The 18489-nt window shown below is 32.4% G+C and overlaps 1 protein-coding gene across 7 annotated transcripts in view; it reads left to right on the top strand.

Moving 5' to 3' along the window:
* The window catches only part of Supt20h (SPT20 homolog, SAGA complex component), a 39926-nt gene that overhangs the window by 11933 nt on the left and 9504 nt on the right, over nucleotides 1–18489 (top strand). For 4 of the 7 annotated variants that reach the window (XM_071611535.1, XM_027928692.3, XM_071611537.1 and 1 more), the window contains exons 8-22: nucleotides 1022–1138; nucleotides 1257–1310; nucleotides 3301–3440; nucleotides 5365–5521; nucleotides 5607–5663; nucleotides 7434–7505; nucleotides 8721–8878; nucleotides 9862–9888; nucleotides 10402–10434; nucleotides 11802–11919; nucleotides 12401–12503; nucleotides 12796–12954; nucleotides 14674–14980; nucleotides 15463–15617; nucleotides 17724–17779. In XM_071611535.1, the coding sequence (XP_071467636.1) occupies nucleotides 1022–1138; nucleotides 1257–1310; nucleotides 3301–3440; nucleotides 5365–5521; nucleotides 5607–5663; nucleotides 7434–7505; nucleotides 8721–8878; nucleotides 9862–9888; nucleotides 10402–10434; nucleotides 11802–11919; nucleotides 12401–12503; nucleotides 12796–12954; nucleotides 14674–14980; nucleotides 15463–15617; nucleotides 17724–17779 (1713 nt within the window). The remainder of the gene's footprint in view (nucleotides 1–1021; nucleotides 1139–1256; nucleotides 1311–3300; nucleotides 3441–5364; nucleotides 5522–5606; nucleotides 5664–7433; nucleotides 7506–8720; nucleotides 8879–9861; nucleotides 9889–10401; nucleotides 10435–11801; nucleotides 11920–12400; nucleotides 12504–12795; nucleotides 12955–14673; nucleotides 14981–15462; nucleotides 15618–17723; nucleotides 17780–18489) is intronic. The other 3 variants (XM_027928693.3, XM_027928694.3, XM_071611538.1) reach the window with 2 other exon arrangements.

The raw sequence follows: 18489 nt of genomic DNA on the forward strand, positions 1-18489 counted from the left end.
ACTTCCCAATCTCATTTTATCACTAGTCTCTTTCATTCTGATGGATGAACTTACCCTGTCCTTCCATCTTCAGTCCATCAGCAAATATCATCTCTCTCTTTAAACTGGTCATGATATGCCATGGTTCCCTTCCTAAACTTCCTGCTTTCATTCTAAAATCACAGAGAGCCAGATAAGGTATATAAAACAAAAATGAAAAAGTAAAATCCTCCTCTCTATGCACTCTTAACTGCACAAAATCTCTGCTCTCCTGTTTGCTTTCATCTTCTAATTCTGATTTTTACTCACTACACTCCAACCAGCCTTGTCTTCTTTCTGTACTAAATCAAACCAAGCTTATTCCTATTGGAAGGCATTTTCTCTGCTATTTCTCACTAGAGTGGTTTGCCCTGGATCATTCTTGTGATTCAGGTTTCAGCTGAAACTCACTCCTCTCAGAGAGGTTTTTATTTTATTTTCTTTAAAGCAGTTATCATTATCTAAAATTATCTTGTTTACTACCTGTCTTTCTATGCTGAGAGCAAGAGTTGTCTTACCACTGTATCTGTGAAGCTTTTTGAATAATTCCTGTCAGAGTATACATTGTACTTGGTCAATAAATACTTGTTAAAAAGATTGAACACAGGTATGACTGACAGGTAACATGAAAGTCCCAGTCTAAAAGTTATAAATGGATGAAAAACATGATGGTGTGAATGTGACCATGGGAAGTCATCCTTAGTTAGGGGCTCTTGTATTTGGGTGTAGAAATAGGTGGTTTTTAATTTGAATTTATAGTTGGCTTTCCTCCTTTTATTAATAAGGACCAAATACAATCCAAGGATCTGTAACTCCACTAATGTGAAAATGTCAAAAGTTGATCTGTTATTGTAGATGCATCAGTCTATAACTAGAAACCAAAAATATAGGAGTGGCCAGAAATAATGCATAAAAATTTAAAGAATGTGAAACATTTAGTACAAAATACTTACATAGGTTGTTGAAAAAATGACATTTGCTTGAATATTTTTATTCTAAACAGGTTAATATTTTTCATTGTGGATGTGTCATAGCAGAAATTCGTGACTACAGGCAATTCAGTAATATGAAATCTCCTGGTTACCAAAGTAGGCACATTCTTTTACGTCCAACAATGCAGGTAAGTAATGTTTAATTAGAAAGTGGTTTTTAAAATTTTAGTTAGTCTTATTTATTAAATATTTATATGTTTGTGTAAATATATGTTAATGGATTTTTAAAAATTTTATTTTTTCCAGACTTTAATCTGTGATGTCCATTCAATAACAAGTGATAACCATAAATGGACCCAGGTTTGTTGTTTTGTTTTTTGTTTATATATATATATATTTAAGTTGTTGATAGACCTTATTTGTTTATTTATATGTGGCGCTAAGAATTGAACCCAGTACCTCACACATGCCAGGCAAGTGTGCTACTGTTGAGCCATAGCCCCAGCCCTGTTGCTTTGTTTTTTAATTCCAAATGAGCAAACTATAGGGTAAATATTAAGTAAAAGCTACTTTGTGCTCATGTTTTTACTCATGTATTAAGTTCTTCCTGCAAAAAACTGGGCTTCTTTTATGAGTTTTAGAAGTTAAGGGTATCTTTATATATGCAGTAAATCCCTCGAGGAACTTTAATGACTTGGTCCCAATTGCTTATGACAGATCCCAGTTAGGCTGACCTGATGTGTAATGTGAAACTTAGTTCTTGTATCTTTTTATTTAGTTTGTCTTTTTCCATTTTTATTGGTTGTTTTGGCACTAGGGGACCTCTCCTGCTCCTGAGGTTTGGCTCAGCAGTGTTTGTGAGATGTCTAGTTATAAGGGTATTTACTTATTTCTCTGCTAATTTAGAGAGGAATCATTAATAAAGAAAATTATTCTGTCTTTGAAATGTGATTATAAAATAAGAGTCAGTTCATCTGTAACTGTTAAGTGTTGTGTTTTAATTTGATGTATTATTTTTTCATCTCTAAGGTTTTAAAAATATTCAAACATAATCTTCATTGGTTAACATTTATGGATGTTCCTATTCTGAGAATTGAGAAAGTAGAGAGTATAATATTTATTCTATTATTTCTGTATAAACTATTTTAGGCAGCTAGATAGTATCTGAGGGAAGATTCTTTAAGGAAATCGCAACTAAATAAGTGTAAGAGAAATGGTAGACTTTAAAAAAAAAAAAACTCCCATGTGAAATAATACCACTTCCAAGATGTATTTAAAATTTTTCCAGCAAAACAAAAACAAAGTTTATGAAGATGGTCATTAAATGAAATTAGGTGTTAATATGTAAGTCATCACACTTTTCCTTTTGTGTGTAGAAGATTCCATAATAAAAAGTTGAGTGAAACAGAAAATTTTTTCAAAAGTTTTAGTTTTCAGCAATATTAATTTACTTACTTGACTTTAAAAGAATTGTTATAGCAGGTCTGGGGTCATGCCTTAGCAGCAGAGTTCTTGTCTAATGTGTTTGAAGCCCTGTTTTCTCTGATCCCCAGTGGTGAAAAAAAAAAGTATTATAATTAATAAAAATTTAAATTGTTAAACAGAAGAATAGGATTCAGTAAAGTTATGTGATACTAGTATAAAGCCTGTATCTTGCCAAGTGTGGGGGCATACACCTATAATTCCAAAAGCCTGGGAGACTGAGACAGCATGATCGAGAGTTCAAAGCCAGGCTCAGGAAAAAGCGAGACTGCTAAGCAACTCAGTGAGACCCTGTTTCTAAATAAAACACAAAAAGGGATGGGGATGTGGCTCAGTAGTTGAGTGCTCCTGAGTTCAATCCCTGGTACCACCAAAAAAAAAAAAAAAAGGCTGTATCTTCTTTGGATTTGGTCATGGATATATAGAATTTGCCAGTATTAATATAGTCATTTTTTTATTATTATTAAGTAGTCAAGCCGAGTATAGAATGGGAGTGTTCCTTTTCAATTACTGAAATAACTGTAATCCATCATGACCTTGTAAGCTTCATAAGGGCAGAGGATTTCATCTATTTTGTTCATGGCTTTTATTCCCAAATCTTAGAACCTAACATGTTGTAGGTATTAAGTAAATAAATGTTGAATTGATGAATGTTCATTTTTATAATTAACTATTTCATACAGTTTTACAGATAATGAATTTCAGTAAGTTATTTTACATTGTCAAGTTCCAAAGTTTACACACTAATTTTGGCACTTGAGTTACTGTGTTTTACTGTGATCTTTAATAGAGTTCCAGACAATATTTCTAGCTTAAATATGTATGATTATTTTAGTTCGATACTGACATATGCTTTTGTACATTTCAGGAAGACAAACTTTTACTTGAAAGCCAACTGATTCTAGCTACAGCTGAACCACTGTGTCTTGATCCTTCGATTGCAGTAACTTGTACTGCAAACAGACTGCTCTATAATAGGCAAAAAATGAATACTCGCCCAATGAAACGGTAATTGCCTTTGGGGAAAAGACTGAATCAATATCAAGCTATTTGATAAATAACTCTAAATTTTGCTATTTATAGTGACTTTTCTCTTCAAGGAAATAAGTGCTCTTGATTTTTTTTTTTAATTGGAAAATAGGTATTTTCATATTGTTTTATATGTTTTGATTTTGTAATATTTGCTCCTGTAATATATTTTCTAGTCTGTTAAAAGAACTTACTGTAAATTTGTAGTCTGTTTACCAAAAATGTAGAGAAGCTGATAAGAGACCAAGTGTGAACAAAAGAAAAATTTCTTAATTACTTTCTGATATTCAATAACCAGTTTAGTTTTTATTAATTTTACTTTTGAGGAAACGGGTTTTTTTTTTAAGATTTGAGAAAATAGCAGCTTTAGAAATCTATTTCTCTTATAACATAGCAATTTGTCTTTTATGTTTTAGTTATTTCTTCTACTTAACAAAAGAATGCATATAAGAGAAAAGGTTTACAGCATTGGAAATATTGGAATAAATCCATATAGGATTTATTGGCAGTTCTGTAGCTTCCTTGTATCTCTGTCTATCTCTCTCCAGGCCTGTTGCCCATACCTTATTTCAAACCACCATCATCTTCCCCCTCTAATAAATTCATAATTGATTTTTCTGTTTCAGCTTATTCCCTCCCAGTCTGTTTGCCATTCAAGTAAACTAGATCATACTTAAATTTAAGCCCCTTAATAAAACTTCCCCCAAAGCGTTGCACTTCACGTTAAATCTAAACACATTACTATTGGTCTGTAAGATCCTTGCCTTGATCTCTAATCTTACCTAACCTTTAGTGCTTTAGTTAAACCTGGTTTTCTGTTTCTGAAACAGATCAGATTTTTTCCCATTGTAGTACCTTTTAAAATTATTCTCTCTGCTTCAAATACTTTTTCTCCCATCTTTCAAAATGATTCCCTTTCTCTGGGCATGGTGGTGCATGCCTGTAATCCCAGCTATGAGTATCGAAAGTTCAAGGCTGGCCTCAATGAGTTAGCAAGACCCTATCTCAAAATAAAAAAAAAAAAACAAATTAAAAGAGCTGCATATGTGTAGCCCAGTGGTAAAGCACTCTTGGGTTTAATCTCTAATACAAAAATTTAAAAAAAAATTTTTTTTTCTTTGCCCTTTCCTTGTGGGAAGGATGAGATTTTTCTCCATTATTCACTGTGAGACCTCTGTAACCTCTTAGAGATAAAACTCAAAAAAGTGTGTGGCCTCCCAGTGACTGGATCTCCCCATAGTTTTTAATCTCATACTTGACCATGCTGAGCCTCCAGCAATTGATGAGTTAACTTTAGGTTTCAGTGCCCCCAGCACTGGTTACCAAGGAAGTTTGTTCCTCAGCAAGCCAAGATGTTTCAATTGGCCTATTCTCCAAATTTGGGGACAGTGATTTGTCCTGTGACCTCACCTCTTTGATAGATCAAAGAATTGTTGGTTTGGGGGTTTATTAAGTCTTTTACTTGTTAGGATGCAGTGATGACTTCCAGCTTCTTACATGCATGGATCTGAAATAATCCTCCCTATCCAGGTCTTTCTATGACTGGTTCCTTCATTTGTGCTTAACTTATTTCATTTCTTCAGAGGGTTCTTCCCTTCCCTAAGTATTGCCCTCCTTGTCACTTATACGCCACAGTATTCTGATTTTTCTCCTACTGCTTATCATTCCCTAAAATCTGAAATTATCTGTTTACTTGGGAATTGAACATCTCTTTCCCTCTCTGGACTATAAGCTAGCCTCACGATAATGGGAATTTTGTTTGTCTTGCTCATTTTTATTTTACCAGTGCCAAGGACATTGCTTGGATGTGATTTAATTACATAGTCAGTGCTTGCTAGTTTAAACCCATGTATATATTGTGAGTTTATTACCTTTGTTTAGTTCAAATTTTTTAATATTGCAGGTGTTTCAAGAGATATTCCAGGTCCTCTCTGAATCGGCAGCAAGACCTGTCTCATTGTCCACCTCCTCCTCAGCTGAGGTTACTGGATTTCTTACAGAAACGAAAGGAAAGAAAAGCAGGTCAGCATTATGACCTCAAAATTTCTAAAGCAGGAAATGTAAGTATTTTAAATGAACATTACCATACAAGAAAACTTGCCTTTTTGAATTTTTGGTATATTTATACTGTTTTTCACTTTTTAGTGTGTAGATATGTGGAAAAGGAGTCCCTGTAATTTGGCCATTCCTTCTGAAGTGGATGTAAGTCAGTTCAATACTTGCTTTTTTTTTTTTTTGTCCTGCATAAGTTTCTAAATTTGATCCTTGATAGTTAGTACCTTGAGAATATAATCTCAGTAATTGATTTATTTAATAAATTGCTCATATTTAGAAGGTGTATTTTCTTCACATTGTTATATCAGAACATAACCCTTTCTATGTTTGGAGCCACAATTACAAAACAGTTTAAATGTGGAAAAATATGGTATAACATAATACACATGAAATGCCTCTGTTTTTTTTTTTTTTTTGTTGTTGTTGTTGTTTTGTGTTTTGTTTTTTGGTATTTCTTCATAATTTTCTAATGATGCTTTTTTTTTTCTGAATCTGGTTGAGTTTATTAATATTGGAGTAATGGCCAAAATTAGGAACAATCTTAGGCAATATTCTTTACTGGTCCATAATACCCATCAACTATAAATGATTCAAGATATGAGAGGAATATTGTGAAAAGGGTCTATATTTTACTTTTCTGTTTCTTTTTGTGTTCTTTTTATTATTCACCCACTTCTTTACAGTTGTATTCTTTTCATATATTTGCTGTTCTCTCATATCTTCCTTGGTTAGTACATGTACTGTTCTTATTAAGATTTTGTAAAAAGTTGTCCAAAGCAAAAACACAATAGCATCTATAGAGTGTGTATACAACTCTGAGAATAGATCATTAGTGTACGTTTTAAAAATGGTGAAATTTAACTTTGGAGGGAAGGGTAGGCATCTAAAGCAGTATTTCTCAAATTTTAATGTATATATTACCTGGAGAATTTATTGAATTGTTGATTCTCGAGATATATAGTTCAGTGGTAGAGCATTGTGCATGAGACTGTAGGTTCAATCCTCAGCATTACAGTTAAAAAACATCCAGGTTCTGTTTCAGGTCTGGGCTGGAACTGAGATGCTGCCATTTTCACAAGCCTCTAGTTTATGTGTAAGGCCTACAGACCACAACTTTAAACAGCAGTGCCCTAATAACAAAGTTTCTCAGTCTGGCTCAGTCAACAGAATCATATAGGATATCAGACATACAGGTTTCAAACCCTAGTTCAGACCTACTTAATTGGGATCTCTAAGAGAGGAACATAAAAATCTGTATTTTAAATAGGTACTCAGGTGAATCTAAATTACTTTTTCCTTTTTTGTTTTGAGGGTTTTTTGGGTGGTCCTTGTGTATGCTGAGCACAAGCTCTACCATTCAGCTACACCTCAACCTCAAATTTTTCTTAAGATCATGGTTACAAAGATGGTGAGAATATTTAGTTCACAGTCTTATGAATGCAGACTATATTGCCCAATTATGACTAGAAAGTAGAAAAAAATTAAAACATCTTTTCAATTTTAATATTTTATCTTTTCTAATCTCTTTATAGTTTGTGTATTACCACGAATACATAATAACTCCTATTCATTTAAAACCTTGCCAAAAAAGACAAGATCCTGAATTTTAACTCTTGATATTCTAGTTTTCCTAAAGGAAAGTCTCTAAACAACAAATGTGATTCATCTTATGGAATAAAAAAAAGAGGCAGAAACACAGCTGTGTTTATTAAATTTATATAATAGCTGAAGATGTTCTAATTTGACTTGTATTAACCGTGTTTTTATAATATAACAGTAGAATTTTAAACTAGTAAACATAATTATTTAGTATATTATAATGATTCAAGAATTCTTATGTCGGTTATATTATTGAGTTACATTGTTCTATTCAGTCTGAAAACTGGTCCCATTTTATCTGTTGTCTTGATTGTTTAGGTGGAGAAATATGCTAAAGTGGAAAAATCTATCAAATCAGATGACTCACAACCAACAATTTGGCCAGCCCATGTAAGTAGTCTTTGCTAGTCTGTCTTAATGATGTTGTTTGTAATCTGAGATCTGAATTTACTAAACATAAATTTATTAAACATTGCTTTTAACCTGGGACCTTTTAAAAAAAGAAGAAGAAGAAGAACTTTCTAGGGATTGAATTCAGGGGTGCTCACTCAGCCATATGTCCAGCCCTTTTTATTTTTAATTTTGAGACAGGGTCTCATTAAATTGCTAAATTGCTAAGATTGGCCTTGAACTTAAGATCCTCCTGCCTTAGCCTCCCAAATCTCTGGGATTATAGCCATGTACCACTTCTCCCAACAGGTTCAGTAAATTAGAGAATAACTGTTTTGTCTATATGGTTTCTGTTTTAAGAAAAATTTTAATGCAGAACTGCATTTTTACTTTTGGCTGCATGATGTTAGTCCTTATTTGATTTCTTTTATGAATTAATACATTCATCTGAGGATGTTTTTTAATGGAAACGTTCTAATTTTTTCTAATTGCAATAACAGCTTTTTAAAGGGAAAAGTAGGCATAATGTATTAAATTAGATGAATCCTAGGAGTGAAATAATAAAAGAGATGTTTTGTACATAGGAATATTTTATGTGTGACAGGAGAGGCTATGACAAAAACAGATCTGTTTTCGAAATTTTATCCTCTATTTTTTCATCCAAGTTACATATAGACATATGTATCTCCAATATATGGAATTCGGCCATATTTTTCTCAGGCTTATTCCATTGGAACTCTCATTCCTAAAGTACCATATAAAAATCCCATACCTCCCTATAGAACATAGAGTGGCAGGGCAGCACTAAGGTTTAAAATACAGGGTGGAGGATCTCTCCTCATTTCCTTCATCTTTAGCAGGGAGGTAATAGTGGTGAAGATTACATGAAGCAGTACCTTTACAGTGCTAAGAACAGTGTTCAATAAATGTTTATTGTTAGCATTTTGATTATTTAGGAATTTGATTATGTATATTAATAAGTAATGTTATTGATCATTTATTAGTATCATTACATGTTCATACCTAACATATATGTTTATACTTTATCAGAAAAGAACCATTCTGAGCTTTATTAGGCAGACTTAAACATTTCTATAGTTTAAGTTCCATGTGTCTTTCTATTGCCAGACTTTAGAGTATCATTTATTTCCAACTTTTGCTAATTCTGATTGCTTGCTTGAGAAGGTTTTGTTTGGGATGCCCTATGTTTTTCAGGATGTAAAAGATGATTATGTATTTGAATGTGAAGCTGGTAATCAGTATCAGAAAACAAAGCTGACCATCTTGCAGTCACTTGGTGATCCACTTTACTATGGTAAAATACAGCCATGTAAAGCAGATGAAGAAAGTGACAGCCAGATGTCTCCATCCCAGTGAGTTCTGTTAAATATGTAATGGACAAAATCAGTCAACCAGAATTTATTTAGCAACTGCTGTTGAATTATTAATGAACACAAATTTGCCTTTGAGGATTCAGTTGTTAGTTAATTATATACCTCTTATATGTAGCACTGATGTGAGTAAGTTTATATTGTATTTGCCATGTTGTCAGAGTTTTTTTAAAATAATGATAGATACTTTTTTAAAATCCCCCATGGTACAATTATTTTTATGTTAGCTCTAAAGGATCTTCCTGAGATATCCTTGGTATATTTATGTTGGCAGTTTATATAGTTAATCTTACAAAATGTATGTGCTATGCATATTTAGCACAGAATGTCAGTGTTTAGTTTTCTTTTTTTATTTTATTGCTGATCTTATATACACATTATGGCTTTATTTCATACTCGGGATTAAACCCAAGGGCACTTTACAACTTAAATCATTTTGTTTTTTAGTATGTGTGCTGCCAAAGCAAGCAGAGTCATTTTCTTTTTTAATTTTATTGATACTGCTTTGAAAAGAAGCAAAAACAGCATCTGAGCAGAAAAAGGCGGGGACCTGGTCTGTGGAGCAATGTCACCAATACCTAAAATAAAGTCAATAAGAATAGAAAGTAGTAGTCAGGGATTCCTCAGCTAAAAGAATACAAAGATTAGTTATTTTGATTACATGCTTTAAAAATCTTCCTATAAAGACTTACATTGCTTATTTAAAATTTGTAAGTTTTTCTGGAGTACAAAGGTATAATATATGTTTTCTTGTGAAAAATTAGGTCCAAAATCCAACTAATTACTTTGTTTGACAGGAAGAAAATTTGAATCTTTGGCCATTACATAAGGGGGTTTCTGGGAAAATGCTGCATGATTTATTGTCCTCCAATTATTCTATATTCATAAATAACCTTATTTAAAAACTATGAAATCAAAGTTTCAGTTGCATTTTGATCAAGCTTTTTTTTCATTTTATATTTCAGCTCATCCACAGATGATCATTCAAATTGGTAATTAAAAAACCATTTTAATCTGTTAAGAGGTCATAATAAATGTCAAACTTTTAAAAAAGATTTGGTAAAGATAATAATTTGAATTGGCAATAAACTATCTTCTTTGTCTGAAAAATATCCTAAGGTCCTACTGTGTAGATAATAAGAATGATTTCCAGAATTGAAGATTAAATGAGCAAAGAACACCAAAGGCCTTTGCACAGTAGTTAAATGATTTTATTATGGCACGTCTAGTACTTGGTGATTTCCAGCCCAGATTATATTTCATAAATAATTCTTCTGACAAAAATACATTTCCTTAAGTTAAATCAGCCAAATTCATCACGTGACTATGTCATAATGCATGTAAAACTTTGCTTCATAACTCTAAATGTTTTTCAGACATTTTAATGATTTGGTGGATTTAAAATCAGTTTATAATATTATGACTAAAATAAGAAAAGGCACAAAACTAATCTTGGGGCTTCTTAAGACATTTATTTAATCCTTTTTGTCTCTTTAACATTTTAGGTTCATTATTGGGTCAAAGACTGATGCTGAGAGGTAAAAAAAAAAATTATTTTTTCATCTTGGGCAGGATAGATATGAAAAACTTTTTTACCTTTATAGGATAGAGGATTTGATCTATATTATGAGTCATAAACTTTTATTTTAGTTATGCCTTTAATTGTTTGACTGTAACATCATTTAATATTTGTGGGCCCCAGATGTAAAATTAGATTATTGAACAATGAAAAGTCTTAAGGTTTTTTTTCTCACTTTAAAATCCTGTGATCCTAGGATCACTGATAAGATGTGGTATATTAGACTATTAAGAATTGTTATTTTTTTGGAGCTGGGGTTATGGCTCAGTGGTGGAGCACTTGCCTGGCATGTGTGAGGCACTGGGTTTGATTCTCAGCACTGCATATAAATTAATGAACAAAATAAAGGCCCATTTAAAAAAAAAAATAAAGGAATCTCTTTTTTAAAAAAAAGAATTGTAATTTTTATGGGATGAGATTGCAAGACACAAGTGCTTTTTCCTGATACTTTAAGTGTCTAGGGTGTTTTTCTCATAGAATTAAGAAAATAATTAAAAGAATTATGTTTAAAATATAGGGGCTTTTTGTTTTGTTTTGGGTATTAGGGTTTGAACCCAGGGGCACTTTATCTCAGTCCTTTCTTATTTTTTTTCTTTTGAGACAGGATCTGGCTATGTTGCCGAAAATAGCCTTAAACTTGCCATCCTCCTCCCTCAGCCTCATAAACAGTTGAGATTACAGGCATGTACCACCATGCTCAGCTAGTTTTATTTTAAATTAAAAGAAAAACATATATAATCTGCTATAACTAAGGAAAATGGTTTCTTGATAATACTTTATTTAATCCAAATCTAACAGAAAGGCAAAATGAGTACTTTCTTTACTGCTTATTGGTTAAATTGTCCTTATAATTTCTCTGTTGAAAATATTAATTAGCAAAATATTTTACACATTAACTTTTCATTTAAAAGATTAGAAGAATGCATTTTTAACTCAAAGATAAATTGCCTAATTTTAATTTTTGTGTTCAATTAGGTGGAATATTTTTTTTTCCAGTAATAGCATCACTCATTTATTACATAATAAATTTGTGTTAAAAACAGGGTTAGCAGCCAGGTACAGTGGCACACATCTGTAATCCCAGCAGCTCAGGAGGCTGAGACAGGAGAATCACGAGTTTGAGGCTAGCCTCAACAATGGCGAGGCACTAAGCAACTCAGTGAGACCCTGTCTCTCAATTAAAAAAAAAAAATAGGGCTGGGGATGTGGGTCAGTGGTCAAGTGCTTCTGAATTCAATCGCTGGGAATCTCCACCCCATTCCCACCCACCCAAAAAACAGGGTTAGCTAAATCCTTACCTATACCTATTTTCTGCTGATATTTCAGAGTTGTTAATCAATATCAGGAATTGATCCAGAATGAAGCTAAATGTCCAGTCAAGATGTCGCACATCTCTAGTGGCTCAGCCAGTCTGAGTCAGCTTTCTCCAGGAAAAGAAACAGAAGTATGTTTGGTTATTGATACTTTTTGTACCTAATTGATTATTAGATCTGAGAAATCTAAAGATCATATTTTGAGGGTTTAGTTTTGATTTTACTTTTTTTAATTACTTTTTATGATCAAAGTATTTCAAGGTAGACATAGAGGAAAGTATAATGAACACCTTTGTGCTAATCATCTGGCCTCAACAGTTGTTATTTTCTTAGAAAAATAAAGAGGTTGGAAGTTTTGCCTTTATCTTTCTATTTTACTCTTTCTCAAGACTTTTTCTCATTATTCTATTACTCTGAAGTCTTTACCTCATCCTATATGTGTGCTGTAAAATATTTCATGGATCACATGTAAAATTATATTCCTGTGTAAAAACCTGATGTTAAGTCTGTAACCACTAAGATCACTTTGTAAAGTTGATCAATTGTTTTCATCTTGGAGTATGGTGATAGTAATTCTAATTTTAACAAGTATGTTTGTTGTTGCTCTTGTAGCAGCCTGAGACCGTGTCAGTTCAGTCTTCAGTATTGGGGAAAGGAGTAAAACATCGACCTCCACCCATCAAACTTCCCTCAAGCTCAGGAAATAGTTCATCAGGTATTTAAATTCTTAGTTTTGTATAATGTAGAGTAGTGGGAAACATACAATTGTAACCTCTTTTGTTAAAAAAAAAAAAAAAAACAACTACTTCATACTTTTGTTTCTAAAATTTATGGGGCTGGGGATGGGGCTCAGTGGTAGTGCACTTGTGTGGCATGTGTGAGACACTGGGTTTGATTCTCAGCACCATATATAAATAAATAAAATAAAAATCTATCAACAACTAAAAAATAAAATTTATGGAATTTTGGATTATAATTGTAAGAAATAACTTTCATATCCTTCTTAGGTAATTATTTTACACCACAGCAGGCCAGCAGCTTTCTTAAATCTCCAACTCCTCCTCCATCTTCTAAGCCACCAAGTCTTTCTCGGAAGTCATCCATGGATCTCAGTCAAGTTAGCATGCTTTCTCCAGCTGCCCTGTCACCTGCCAGCTCATCACAAAGTGAGTCATAAACTTAATTCTTCATTAAATTATTATAAGCTTTTGCATTAGTGTTTTAAGACAACTTTTTTCAACCTGTGAAAGTGAAATCTGCATGTACTGTGTATTCAAAATGTATAAGTTGCAAGAAGCATCAGGCAGAGCTCATGTTGATTGTATGTACTGTGTTTTATTGTAATTGTATTTGTTTTTCTGTATCTATGTATGCACTCTGAGTATACTTTCCTTTTAGACTTGCAACCTACACCTCTCCTTAAAAAAATAATCTGGTAGTTACACGTGAGCAATAAGAAACCAAAATATTTTTTATTTCAGTGTACCCTAGGATCATTTTTACATTTTATGTATACTATGTGACTGATACGAAAAAAAAAATGTCATTAAGAGTTGTTGCTACAGGTCCTACCTTTGTATATGTAAGAAGCCAACTGGTTTCAAGGTGATGATATAATAAATTGAAAACCAATATTTCAAAAACACTTCTATAATCTTTTATAAATTGTTGTCAGTTACTAAAATGTGATTATCCTGAAGCATTATTCTATGGACATTAAAGTATAATTTTTACTACTGGTTTCTTTTTTTTTTTTTTTTTTTAACATGAAGAAGAGTTATACAAGAATGTAGGAATTAGTTTTGGAGAATCTCTTCAAATTAATAAATAAGAGTGTTTCATGTATCAATTTGGGAAAAAAGCATTCCAGTTTTTTAGATTTTTTAATAGATAATCACGTGCTGAAAGTTTTAGTACACTGCACAGTGATAGGATGGTCTTTGCATTAGATATAAACATCTTCATCTTGATAGCTCAAAAGGTGTCATTTTTCTGCCTTCTTGTTTTGCACAAAGAAAAATATATAAATTTTCTGAAAGTCTATTCACACTACTTATGTTGTGGGTATGGATTATGGTAATCTACTGCACACAGTTGTTACTTTAAGTAAGGGTGGAGTGACAGCTTCTGGACATTCACATTTCTTTCCTTTCTTTCTGCAGGACATGAAAGCTAAAAAAGAAAACACCTCAAGAGCTTTTGGTTTTACTTTTTGGTTTTTGTTTTTTGTTTTCATTTTTTTTTTAATTGATAAACTGTGCATACTTCATTCACAACAGATTTTCTATACATTCTACATTTAAACAGAAGTACACAGTTACTGTTAAAGATGCAGTATTATCTATCAAATATTTGCTTTGCTACTGTTTTTTGTAAATTTGTTTGTCAGGATAACTTGATGTGTTAGGACTTAAAAATGTATATTTAGATGCCAAATAAGATTGTTAACCATATGTAATTTATTAAATGTTTATCTCAGACTGTTACACTAAATAAGCAGTATTTTTAAAAGAAGTCTTGAATTAGTGAAATCATAAATAACAAAAATTAATTTGAATTCCTTTTGAACTTTTTAGGCCAAAGGCAGCATGTGGGAAACTAACTTTTAAGTGGGTATTGTGGTAGAACACAAATGTATATTTTTACTGTTACTCTATTAGCATCTCGGATGGGATTTTTAGGTGATATACTGCATCCTTAATTGTAATTGAGTGTAGCAACACTCATGTATCATGTGTAGAAATTAACACTTGCAGTTAACTGCTTAAAAAAAAAAAAAAAACTGGAACAAATTGTCAGTGCTAAGTAAGATTCCATTAACCTTATTTTAAAAAGGACTGGCCATTTATAACAAACTAGCAATTTTTATTTTTCTCAATGAGCAGGATCTGGAACTCCTAAGCCATCTACTCCTACACCAACCCCTTCATCGACCCCACACCCTCCTGATGCTCAGAGTTCAACTCCTAGTACCCCTTCAGCCACCCCTACTCCCCAAGATTCAGGCTTCACCCCTCAGCCCACTTTGTTAACTCAGTTTGCTCAGCAGCAAAAGTCTCTGAGCCAGGCAATGCCTGTAACGACCATTCCTCTTTCCACCATGGTAACATCTATAACTACAGGAACCACGGCCACCCAGGTCATGGCAAACACTGCTGGACTTAACTTCATCAATGTAGTGGGCTCTGTTTGGTAAGTTTGCAGTGATGTCCTGATTTCTGTTTTTTCTTTTGTAAAGATAGTCTGACCAATTTAAATTCATAGTTGTGAAATTAAGAATAGCGTATTACTCAAACTGAAAGACAATAGTTTAGGTATGGACAGAAGCTGCCTCACATGTATGTTTTCATTTTAGAAATTCCTGTTACCTACATTAAGATATTTCATATTGACAGCAGCCTAGACTTTCATTTTATCCTCTTAACATCTTTTAATCCCTTGCTTAGCACTTTACTTCTCTAAATTATATTTTAAAATCTTGATATATACTCAAAACTTAATTTAGCTGTCACTTTATGTCATTAAGATGACACCAAACCTAGAAACTGAGGTAGAGAAATAACTAGTTGAGTTTGTTTTGTAGTTTGTTGTTTTTTAATCTAAGGAAATATGTGGCTGATTTTTGATTTCTTGTTTACAGTGCAAGTTTAATGCTTTGTCTTGTTCTCCTGCAGTGGGGCCCAGGCTTTGATGAGTGGTTCAAACCCCATGCTGGGCTGTAATACTGGTGCCATAACTCCTGCAGGAATAAACCTGAGTGGCCTTCTACCCTCAGGAGGTCTGCTACCAAATGCATTGCCCAGTGCAATGCAGGCAGCTTCTCAAGCAGGTCAGAATATTGGAATAATAACCTCTAAAAAAAAAAAAAAAATTAAAGTACATGCTAAATTTAACAATGTTATTTTAAGGTTATTACTAAAGACATTTAATGTCATTATTTTGTGACATATTATACCCCAGGTATTTCATTTCAAAAGCCTTTAAAATTATAATAGCTGAATCGAAAACTACTTAACAGTAAGCCTCTGTGAAGAAACTTGGTAAACCTGTAAGAAGTCTTTGCACATTATATCTTTTGCTTCCCAAACATTATAATAAAATTAATTTTGCTAGCTTTATTGCTATCAATATAGTCATATTCCAGGGTAAATAAATGTTTTTTAAAAATATATGTTGTTCAAAAGCGTCAACATAGTATGGTAGTTAACAGCCTGTATTCTGGAGCTGGATTGCCTCAGTTTGAAATCAAGTTGGGCAACTTACTGTTGAGTAATCTTGGGAAATTATCCTTGTACCTCATTTTCCTTCTATGTAAAATGGGGATAGCAATAATTATTTGCCTGGTGGTTGTAAAGATTAAATTGAGTTAATAAAGATGAAGTGCTAAAGCTATGTCTGAGACATATGCATTCAAAAATAGTCATCATTTATAGTAGTAGTAGTAGTATTCATTGTGGTATTTTTATTGGAGTAGTTGAGGAAATTTAATAAGAAAACAGTGTAGAAAAATTTATCAAAACTTTTGAATTATGAAGAAAGAGAACTCCAAGAATATAGTTTAAACATGTTAACATGATTTCCTAATTCTAGCTTATATTCTTATTTCAAAAAGCACAAATGTGCTCTAGTAGCAAAAGCCCTGGATTTAGAATCAAATCTTGAATTTAGAATATGTATATTGATATGTAATTCTATTAGATGTACTAATTATGCATGGCTCCAATTGCTAAATGTGGGACCTTAGAGAATTCACTTTATTTTTTATTCCTTAGCCTAAGTTTCATCTGCTTTAAAATGGGAGTAAAATTATTTTAACTTCAGTTGGTTTTATTAGAAATAAATGAATTGTGAAACTGCCTTTGGTAAGCTAGAAAGACTATACCAATGTCATCCACCTTTATGTACCGCATAGCACTGAGAAATTTAAATAGATGCCAGTACCTGAAATGTATTTGCACAACAGTGATAGTTTATTTAATCCATTTCTTTTCACAAGGATTTTTCCTGAAAAGGATAGCCAATTTTATCCTTTTATAATTTGATTATACTTTTTCAGTTACTTACACAGTGCTTGATAGTATCATGAATTTCTTGGCTCTCGTCTTTTTTTTAATAAAATTATCAGAGAATAGATAACATTTTTTAATTAGTGTTCAGATTGATGTAGTAAATAAGGGAGAGTATTTTGTTTTTAGCATTGGGGATTGAACCAGGGGCACAACTGTGTTACATCCCTGGGTTTTTAAATTTTTTTATTTTGAGACAGGGTCTCACTAAGTTGCTGAGAGTCTCAATAATATACTGAATCTAACCTAGAACTTATAATCCTCCTGCTTCCACCTGCTGAGTCTTTAGGATTATGAATATGTACCACTGCACCCGGCTAAGATGTGCTCTATGTTTTGTCCCTGATTTTGAGGAATAAATTCAGAATTAACAGAGCATTGTTTCCTGACAGTTAAGTTTTGATCCTTAACAAATAGTCAGCATTCTTTAGCATTCTGATTATTTGCTTTTGTACTTCAGTTTTCAGAGATAAGATTATTATAATATATACACATTACGTGTTACTGAAAAATGTAAATAGATGCCAGTAACTGAAATATATTTGCACAACAGTGATAGTTTTGTATTGATGGTGTCCCCATAATTCAGGATTACTGTTGTTCAGCCATCAGTCAGAATAGTGAAAAAGAAGTCTGTTTCTGAAATATAGAATATAATGTACATCCTATATTCCACATCTTTGAATAAAATCTTAGTTTTGAAATTTTGAAGAAAATGTGCTTTTTTGATTTTAAGATATTTTTAGAAGTATGGAAAATAAGAGTATCATGGAGAAAGGATATTAAATGTTTGTCTTTACTGATGTATAGATTATTTTCATAGGTAATAAAATTTTAATTCCATTTTAACCATGAGTTTTATTTAACAGGTGTTCCATTTGGTTTAAAAAATACTTCAAGTCTCAGGCCTTTAAATCTACTCCAGGTAAAACTGAAGCATCATTTTTTATTAAAGTTGATATACTTTGTTTTTTTATATGATCTACCTATTAGCATTTGAAATTTTGAGGTCTCTTCAGAATCTTCTAAAGCTATGGCTATTGCTACCTTTGTGTAGTCAGGTGAATAAGGAGAAAGAATCAGTACTTTTTAGACACCACTTCCTTTGACTCCAGCAGCCCTGCCTTATCTAGAATTATCTATTTGAATGGAGAGAGTTTACATTTACCCAGGAATGCACTTATTTATGACAATGGTAGTAGATAACTTACTAATTTCTCTCTCAACAGATAATTTATGTATACATATATTATACTGTTTGCTTACAATAGTTTGTGCTTGAATGGAGATTTTAAAAATGGATATGTATTCTTTTCCTAAGGAAAGTATGATTTCTCAATGCAGTGGCAATTACCTTATTGGTCATTCTGTAAACAAACATTTGTTGTGTTATAATATGTAGCTAATGATGAAGCTTTGCCTTTCTTGTACATGTTGTTGTGTCAGCATATTCATAAAGAAAGGTAGAATATAAAGAGTTTAGTACACATTGTGGACTTGAAATATTCCAGGTCTTATGCTTTGTCTTTTAATTTAAAGAAGGAGTCAGATACAAGCTAGTGGTTTGGAAAATGGATAAGATTATCTATGGAGAATTTAAAGGAAGACCTGAATATGAAGATCTGATATATGAAG

Source organism: Marmota flaviventris, chromosome 4 (assembly GCF_047511675.1).
Source record: "Marmota flaviventris isolate mMarFla1 chromosome 4, mMarFla1.hap1, whole genome shotgun sequence".
NCBI lineage: Eukaryota > Metazoa > Chordata > Mammalia > Rodentia > Sciuridae > Marmota > Marmota flaviventris.